This window comes from Halichoeres trimaculatus, unplaced genomic scaffold (genome assembly GCF_033239565.1).
Source record: "Halichoeres trimaculatus isolate MK-OKI-2021-1 unplaced genomic scaffold, fHalTri1.1 fHalTri1_scaffold_17, whole genome shotgun sequence".
NCBI classification, from domain to species: domain Eukaryota; kingdom Metazoa; phylum Chordata; class Actinopteri; order Labriformes; family Labridae; genus Halichoeres; species Halichoeres trimaculatus.
In genome coordinates, this window is record NW_027437195.1 from 31,792,230 (window position 1) to 31,801,837 (window position 9,608).

The 9,608-nt window shown below is 47.9% G+C and overlaps 1 protein-coding gene across 1 annotated transcript in view; it reads right to left on the bottom strand.

Moving 5' to 3' along the window:
* Positions 1-664: 664 nt before the first annotated feature.
* Positions 665-9,608, bottom strand: part of palm1b (paralemmin 1b) — a 23,735-nt gene continuing 14,791 nt past the window's right edge. The window contains exons 4-6 of the mRNA XM_074692761.1: positions 2,462-2,577; positions 1,777-1,847; positions 665-1,548 (exon numbers count right to left, since the gene is read on the bottom strand). Of these exons, the coding sequence (XP_074548862.1) occupies positions 1,172-1,548; positions 1,777-1,847; positions 2,462-2,577 (564 nt within the window). The 3' untranslated portion in view covers positions 665-1,171. The remainder of the gene's footprint in view (positions 1,549-1,776; positions 1,848-2,461; positions 2,578-9,608) is intronic.

Below are 9,608 nucleotides of genomic sequence, written 5' to 3' on the forward strand. Positions count from 1 at the left end.
CCTCTTCTCTTTACGCTGGAACAATCCCAATTTAACCCCTGGGTTTACATTCAAGTGAGCGTGATATACCGAATAATAAAGACCTGACAAAGTGACAAGACAGTCCAAACAGTTCAAGGCTTCATGCAGTGCTACCTCTTAAGATTTACATTGATCCTACTCTTCAGAAAGAAAGAAATGACGCGTTTGAACGGCTGCGTGGCCCTAACGCTCAGGAAGTGGATCCACCCAACGCCGTGATCCTGGTGACGAATCTACGGGAAGCTAAAGCTCTAACAAGCCTCTGAATCTGAGCAGGCTCCGCTCAAATGAAAGCACGTTTCTAACACGGCTCGTTATCAAACTGTGGCTAACGACGTGAGCAGGCGGAGTCTAGAGAAAGCGCGGACACGTGGTGATTGTTCTGGCAGAGCTCGCGGCTCACATGCAGCTAATGGTTGGAGATGATAGAGACCCAAACAATAAATACATTGTATAAAACATAATTTCATATCAATATATTAAAATACTATTTAAAATAATATCTTAGACAATATTGCAATATGAAATTGAGTGATAAATAGTTGGTCGGCCTACACAGAGAAATATATCTATTTAAGTTTCTGTGTCCGTCGTAGTTTGCTGTTTGACTTTGAGTTTCAGGATTCGCCCCAGAGGCAGCAGAACAATCCGGAAAGATTATACATCTTCTTTTCTCCAACAATAATAACAATGAGCTTACAGTACACAGTCCCATAATAAAGATATACATACTGAATACAATATAAATGTCAAGACAGAAAAATAGAAAAATATCGATAGAAAGAAAAAAGTCAAATACCGATCAGAGAAAGGAACGCAGGAGAGTGTACTGATGAGTCTGTGCCAGCTGCTGCTGCTGCTGCGCGCTCGCTGCTGCTGCGCGCTCGCTGTGTGGGAACGTTGACTGAACTGAAGCTAGTTTCCAGTCCTCACACACACACACACACACACACTCACACACACACACACGGAGACAGTTACACACACCTTCACATACAGACACATGCAACAGCACACACGCCTGCACAGGAGCAGGTGTGCACTCTCTGTCACACACACACACACACACACACACACACACACACACTCACACTCACACTCACACACACACACACACACACACTCACACACACACTCACACACACACAGCTCACATGACCGTGCAGCACTTGCAGGTCTGTTTCTTCTCCTTCTCCTTCTCTCCGTCGTCTCCGGCGCCGTTGGCCTTCTCTTTCTCCGCCATGCTCCCGTTGGGCGGAGCCTGCTCGTCTGTGGCCGCCTCTCCCGCTTTCCCCTCCCCGTCCTCGATGACCACAAACTCGGCCTTCACGTTTCCGTCCACGCCCTCCATCCCCAGAGTGGCGCGGCTCTCCTGCTCCTCCTCCACCGTCTTGTATCCCATGAACACCAGGGTGACCGGGTTGTCGGCGCTGGCCTGGTCCGGACTGGGACCCAGCAGCTTGGCCTCGATGCCTGTCACCTCCCTCTTGGGGGTCTGACCGGAGGTCTGCACCACTCCGTTCTCACCTGCAGGGGGCAGCAGAGCGCCGTGGAGAGGTTAGAGGCGTGTGGAGGAAGAGGCTGGTTAGAGGCACGACGGCGGAGGAAATATTGTTTTAATGACCTCCTCCGGAAAGGAGCGCTCAGCAGAACAAACGGAGCGGACATTATTAGCTCGCTGCCTCTGACACAGGTGTCAGGACTGTTGCCATGGCTTTCTGTGTCATCATTTGTTGCCATGGCTACTCAGCTTACCTCCATTTTCTTTGGCCACACCCTTTTTGGGTGGTGTGTCTGTCTCCAGCTCTTCAATCTCCTGCTCCAGCCTGCCTCACACACACACACACACACACACACACACACACACGAGTGCACACCAACGAGGAAAAAGGCGTCATTAAGAGAATAACATTATAAAAATCTTATCAGTTTAAAGATGAAACAGGATCATACATGTTTTTGTTTTAGCTGATGATCTTTGCTAAGCTCATCTACAGTCAGGAGCAGATTACACATGTCAAACAGAGAGCCTGTTTCCTCCTCACATCATTAGCCGTGAGCTCATGAACATATAAACCTGGACGGATCCACAAAGTGAGACCTGAGCCACTGATTCAGGCTCCAGCTCCACGTCACCGTGCAGCGCTGTGTGTTTTTGTTGGACTGACGTCCCGTGTTTGGAGCTGGGTCTGAAACCGTGGCTCTCACAGAGTTTATCACTTTGTTACCACACATGACATCATCACGCCATGAGCTCACTGAGCACACAGCGGCGCTCTGATGTTTGTCTGGGCCGTCATATCTGCTCCATTATTAACGGCTCGGGCCTGCAGGAGGAGGAGCAGGAGGAGGAGGACACGCCTCGCTCCTCCTGCAGCCCACCTTTAGCTGAACAGTGACAAACATCTGCTCCTCCTCCTTCAGGGCTGTGGATGCTGACCTGAGGATGACCTGCTCCAGGAGTTTGGTCTTCACCTCGTCCTCCTGCAGACGTTTCTGGGTCTCCTCCTCGGCTGGAGCTCCGTCCAACAACCAGCGCTCCCTCAGGGCCTTGGACTGCAGGAGGAGAGCACAGGTTAAGAGGAGGTAAACCAGAGAGGAGGGTTTGTTTCAGGTGAATTCAGAGGAGAGCAGGTGTGTGTGATGGTCTGTGTGTTTGTGGTTGGGAGGAGATGACTCTGCTCCTGCCTCCTCCCTCTGGAGCAGCTGATTGATTCATTAGCAGAACTGCCTCAAAACGCCGCCCAGCCTCGCACGGCGGCGTGATTTCTTTGTGATGTGATTAGTGGCACTTTCCCTGGGAACAACAAGCCCTTTAGCTAATCTGGAGCAGGAATCCAGCGTTGAGCGCGCCCAGCACGCCTCTGCTGCCTGCTGCCACTCTCTGACTCTGTCACATACTTCAGCTGCTGCCAGCTCATTGTTGCCAAGTGGACTGTGGCACGCGGCCAGATCACGGCAGCTGCTGGCGCGGGGCAGAAACCTACAAACTGAGATGTTATTCTCTCTGTTAGGCCCAATCATGCATGTGATGAGATGTTTAGATAAGTCAGAGAGAGATAAACAACACGCATCAAATATTTCCAGGAGGAGGTCTGACGGTGACGACGAGCTGACGTTAAACTCTCAGTCTGTTGTAACTAGCACAGATGAAGTTAACCGTACAGTCAGATAACCACGCTAACCCACATGAGAGGATAAAAACAATGACCTGGGAGGAACATGTGTACATTTTGTTCTGAGGTGTGTTTTCACTGCATGACTCCCTCTTCTTTATCTCTCCTCTGATCCCAGTTTGTTCCCTCCATCTTTTAAAAACAGCCCTGTTTCTAATCCTGACGCCTCGTCCACATCTCCTCCTGCAGATAAGCTCAAATCAAAGCCAATACTTGGCATGCTTTGAGGTAAATATAACAGAGTGTCTTCCTCGCAGCTGTTAGAGCGTGCAGTCAGAGACGGCCCTGCTCAGCCGTATGGAAAAGTGCGAGGAAAGCTTGTTTTCACTGGGCGGGCTGAAAATCTGGATCCGTGCAACAACTGAATTCTTCAGCAGTGATGCAACGAGAGTTTCAGCAGCAAAACCCCCTTTCCTCAACCGGCTCCCCCTGCCTCCCCCTGCCTCCCCCGTTCCTCCCCCCCTCCGTCCACATGCTCCTCCATCCATCCTGAGGTTCACGAACTCCAGTTTGTGGATGTTTCACTGAATGAGATTACAGACGTCAGATTGTTTCTGCCTCAATCTGTTTATCTGCTGGAGATGAAGCTCTGCTGTCTCTGCTCCACACACACACACACACACACACACACACACACACACACACACACACACACACACACACACACACACACACACACACACACACACACACACAGTGTAATCTAACACTCTTTGCTCTGCGTGGTCTCAGGCCCTGATACTAACCCCCCCCTCCCCAAATCCTGCTCACTCTAACCACACCCTGCTCGCCCCAACGCCTGACATCACGTAATGTACTCACTCATGCACACACACACACACACACACACGCACGAACACACACACACACACACACACACACACACACACACAGTCATGAAGCTGAAGTTATGTCTCTCTCCATTGTTCTTTCGAGTAAAAGCTGCTAACGTAAGCTAGCAAACAAAGGGCGGAATTGTGGCGCACACACACACACACACACACGCACACACACACACACACACACACACGCACACACACACACACACACACACACACACACACCCTCACACACACACTAAATGGCCTGAGCAGCTGTAGGGAAAAGGGCTTATTTCCAAATTACTCTGCCTCTTTCCGTCTCCTCGCTCCTTCTCTCCTCGACTTCATTCAGGGAAATTTCTACGTTAGCTCCTCCATTAAAACACACAAACAATAAAACACACACACATTAAAACACACAAACAATAAAACACACAAACAATAAAACACACAAACAATAAAACACACAAACATTAAAACACACAAACAATAAAACACACAAACAATAAAACACACAAACATTAAAACACACAAACAATAAAACACACAAACATTAAAACACACAAACAATAAAACACACAAACAATAAAACAAAAAAACATATAAACACACAAACATTAAAACACACAAACATTAAAACACACAAACAATAAAACAAAAAAACATATAAACACACAAACATTATAACACACACACATATAAACACACACCCTGTTTCCTCTGTTCTGTTTTTGTAGCTGCTATGCTAACTCTGATGTTAAATGTCCCTGGTGGTAAAGGTTAGCTTAGCTTATCACCAATACTATTATTTATGGTACCAAAATGTTTATGCTCAGAGCACTTAAAAAAATCAGCTATTGATAGCTTAGCTCTGCTCAAAGCTAATAAAGCTAACCCCTTACAGGAAATACGTCTGAACAAAAACAGCTTTTTATGTTGCGTTTCACTTTTTGCATTATTATCAGGTTAGCTGGTGTTCGAGGAGCTCTACAGGTGCTGATCTTAAACAGAGAAGGAGCTAGCCTAGCTAACCAAAGCTGCTCTAGCATCTTGGATTCTGAACAGATTAAGCTAACATGATGCTACATATCTTACCAGGAACTGGTCTCTAGTTATGATAAACTCAGATTAGCACTGGTTAGCTCAGGTTAGTTGAAATAGTTCAGATTAGCACTGGTTAGCCCTGGTTAGATAAGTTAGCTAGGTTAGCTGAAATGAACTCAGGTTAGCATGGGTTAGCTCAGTTTACCTCAGGTTTGCTCCGCTTGCAAAGACTATACCAACAAACAAATGTAAACAGGAAGTGCAGCTTCCTCTGACTTAGCTTTATTTAGCTAGCTGAAGTTAGCGTAAACAGTGATAGCTGAATGTCCAGGCTGTGAGGGGCTCATAGGGTCGAGGGTTTTACTTTAGATGTTCATTTAATGACATAAAATATCAAAACATGTTGAGTTTCTGCTCCAGCCTCAGCTCAGAGGAAGCTTATTATGGTCTGTAGTTGGTCTGTTAATTATTTAATATTGTAATTATTATTTTTTCCCTACTACTTAAGCTCTATTTTTCTACTTTTTAAATATTTAGTGTTTCTCTTAGTGTCTTTCTATTCACAACACTTGTACTGAGAGAGTAAAGTTCAGTCAAATTCCTTGTATTCTTGGAAATACTTCGTGAATGAGGGTGATTCTGATTCTGATTGGTCTGTTGTTGGCTTGTTACTGGTCTGTTACTGGTCTGTTACTGGTCTGTTTCTGGTCTGTTACTGGTCTGTTTCTGGTCTGTTGTTGAATTTTCAAACACCACTCTCTGTGTTTCCTTCAAACAACCTGTTTTCTCGGTGAGCTCAGACGAGCTGCTGATCTGAGAGAAAAACCTGTTCTCTAATTACAAACATAACTCCTGTTAATGCTCTCAGAGCTAACATCACATTACCTCACCACCCTGTCAGTGTGTGTGTGTGTGTGTGTGTGTTATCCTGCAGATCAGTGTGTGTAACGCAGGGGCAGGTACCCCCGATAAATCTGGACCTGGTGTGAAGCAGACCTTTATTGGTTTTTCTACACGGTGACGCCCTGCAGAAGACATCCTCACTCTGCTCTGCACAAAGTGTTTCTACTGCTCCTGGACAGCAGTGATTACACTTCCCCTCAGTGTGTGTGTGTGTGTGTCTGTGTGTGTGTGTGTGTGTGTGTGTGTGTGTGTGTGTGTGTGTGTGTGTGTGTGGCTCTGTCTGAATGTGAGACGAAAGTGGGGTGCGGTGGGTCTGAGAGCCGTTTCCTGTTGGTGGGAGTGGGACAAAAATCTGTTTCCTCTGCCAAAGCCCACCCTATTGTCTGAGGCTTCTGTGTTCTTTATGAAGCCACACACACACACAGACACACACACACGTTCAGAAACACACTCACAAAGGCTCACTCTGTAAATAGAAAAAGTGGGAGCACGCAAGGGCAGCAGCTCAGGTCACAGAGCCCATGAGCAACGAGCAACGTCCACACACCACAAGCTTTCAGTGTGTGAGACCTGCTGTGATAGCGCTGACACACACACACTGACAGGAGCTGTGTGTGTGTGTGTGTGTGTGTGTGTGTGTGTGTGTGTGTGTGTGTGTGTGTGTGTGTGTGTGTGTGGGAGCTGCTGGTCTTATCTCGGTCCACTCGGAACATTCCAGCAGCGTGTTGGGGAGTATCTCTCCCTCGGTGTGGGACGACGGGTGGATCAGAGAGGACTTGTTTAATTTTTTGATTTTGCAGTTTGGGAGTGTGAACCGCTGACACACACACACAGGTTAATTCCTGAACACACAGCAGTGTGTGTGGAGCTCTGCTGGTGGAGAGGGAGAGGCTTTCTGAGGGTCCAGGAAAGAATTTGACTCATAAATAGGTTTTAATCTTATCAGACGCTGAGCTCCAGCACATTTCAAACACAGAGGAGTTAAAGGAGCTCAGAGACGATGGAGCTGGGAGCAAACACAGCACCTCCTCCTGCTCCTGCTGACGGTCAGACGGCTCAGGGAGCAGGAGAAAGGGTCAGAGCGTTTGACTTTTATCAGAGAGGATCAGGAGGATGTGTGAGGTCAGCTACAGGTCTGTTAAACTCAGTCGCCCTCACACCAAAACAGCAGGAGACGCATTGATGACATCACATCCTCCGATAATCCAGTCCCCCCTATTTTCCAGCTGATTCAGTTTAGATCCAGCTCAGATAAATGCAGTTTGTCTCATTATGAATCATCCCACTGAACAGACGACTGATGGACGAGCACATCACGACTGTGTCACGTACGTCGCTACAAGACCAATTCTGCGACCAACTGCGAATAATTTGGAGGTGAATTTTGACGAGGGTTAGCACGAACGTGTCCCTCAGATTCTTCAATAACTTTTTCACTTTTGGTCGGTTGTGTACTCGTCGCGAGCAGAAGTATGGAAAAATCGACCACTGTCCAAAAGAATAAAAGCCGCAATTTCGCTTTGGGAAATAACGTCACTGGTGTGGAAGCTTGCATTGAAAAACACTGTATTCAAAAAAAATGAAAACATGAAAATTACGCGTCTGGTGTGCAAAGACCTTTAAACGCTAATCTGCAGTTTAGTGTTGGATGTCAGCTCTTTGGACGCCACGTGGACGTCTGAGCAGGAGTGAATGGATGAATGAGCCCACGGAGCAAAGAGACGTTCAACAGGCGTCCTTTAACGCCATTTTTTTGGACTTCTAATTTTAAACATACAGCCTTAGTCTGTATTTACAGTTACCATCTGCTGCTGAAGCTTCAGGAAAATGAGCAGGAACAGTCTGACACCTTCAGAAACTGGACTACAGTCAGACACAGTCAGACACAGTCAGACACAGTCAGACACAGTCAGACACAGGGACAGGAAGTAGTATAAAACAATAACAGTGAGTAAATGGTCTCCATGGCAGCAGCAGAACTGGAGGTTAAAGGTTGGTTGAAGTTCAGACATGGACTAAGATGTTGGATGTGTCTTTGTGCAGAGGGTAGCTCTCATACTGAGGGACTGTGGACGACGTAAAGCTGGCGTTGGGAAAAGACGCCGTCTGGTGAAACAGTCTGTAAAATCAGATTTCCAAAACATAAAAAAACTCAACAACTAAAGGAAACTGTGAAAGGACGTCCGTCAAACGTCTCTCTGCTCCGTGGGATGGTCCCGATGGTCATGATGGTCGTGATGGTCGTGATGGTCGTGATGGTGGTGATGGTCGTGATGGTCGTGATGGTGGTGATGGTCGTGATGGTCGTGATGGTCGTGATGGTCGTGATGGTCGTGATGGTCGTGATGGTCGTGATGGTGGTGATGGTCGTGATGGTCCCTATGGTTGTGATGGTCGTGATGGTCGTGATGGTCGTGATGGTCGTGATGGTCGTGATGGTCCCTATGGTTGTGATGGTGGTGATGGTGGTGATGGTGGTGATGGTCGTGATGGTCGTGATGGTGGTGATGGTCGTGATGGTCCCTATGGTTGTGATGGTCGTGATGGTCGTGATGGTCGTGATGGTCGTGATGGTTATTCTGGTCGTGATGGTCGTGATGGTCGTGATGGTTATTCTGGTCGTGATGGTCGTGATGGTCGTGATGGTCGTGATGGTCGTGATGGCCGTGATGGTCGTGATGGTCGTGATGGTCGTGATGGTCGTGATGGTCGTGATGGTGGTGATGGTCGTGATGGTCCCTATGGTGGTGATGGTGGTGATGGTGGTGATGGTCGTGATGGTCGTGATGGTCGTGATGGTCGTGATGGTCGTGATGGTCCCTATGGTTGTGATGGTCGTGATGGTCGTGATGGTCGTGATGGTCGTGATGGTCGTGATGGTCCCTATGGTTGTGATGGTGGTGATGGTGGTGATGGTCGTGATGGTCGTGATGGTCGTGATGGTCGTGATGGTCGTGATGGCCGTGATGGCCGTGATGGTCGTGATGGTCGTGATGGTCGTGATGGTCGTGATGGTCGTGATGGTCGTGATGGTGGTGATGGTCGTGATGGTCCCTATGGTTGTGATGGTCGTGATGGTCGTGATGGTCGTGATGGTCGTGATGGTCCCTATGGTTGTGATGGTGGTGATGGTCGTGATGGTCGTGATGGTCGTGATGGTCGTGATGGTCGTGATGGTCGTGATGGTTATTCTGGTCGTGATGGTCGTGATGGTCGTGATGGTTATTCTGGTCGTGATGGTCGTGATGGTCGTGATGGTCGTGATGGTCGTGATGGCCGTGATGGCCGTGATGGCCGTGATGGCCGTGATGGCCGTGATGGTCGTGATGGTCGTGATGGTCGTGATGGTCGTGATGGTCGTGATGGTCGTGATGGTTATAAAGGTTATTCTGGTGCTGTGGGTAACCCTGGATTCTTTGCTTCATATAAAAACCAAAGATGGATTTCTTTCCCAGAACTGATTCATCCTCATGTTAGCATCTGTCAACAAAGGCTGCTGACAAACAGGATGATACTAAGCCTGATTTATGGCCTGGTTTCCCCTCAGTGATCAGGGGGCGTGGCCTGACGCAGGACTCACCATCACTGGTTATTAGTCCAAATACTCCTGAAGAGGAGTCAGACCTCCTGAGTCTGAACTGAC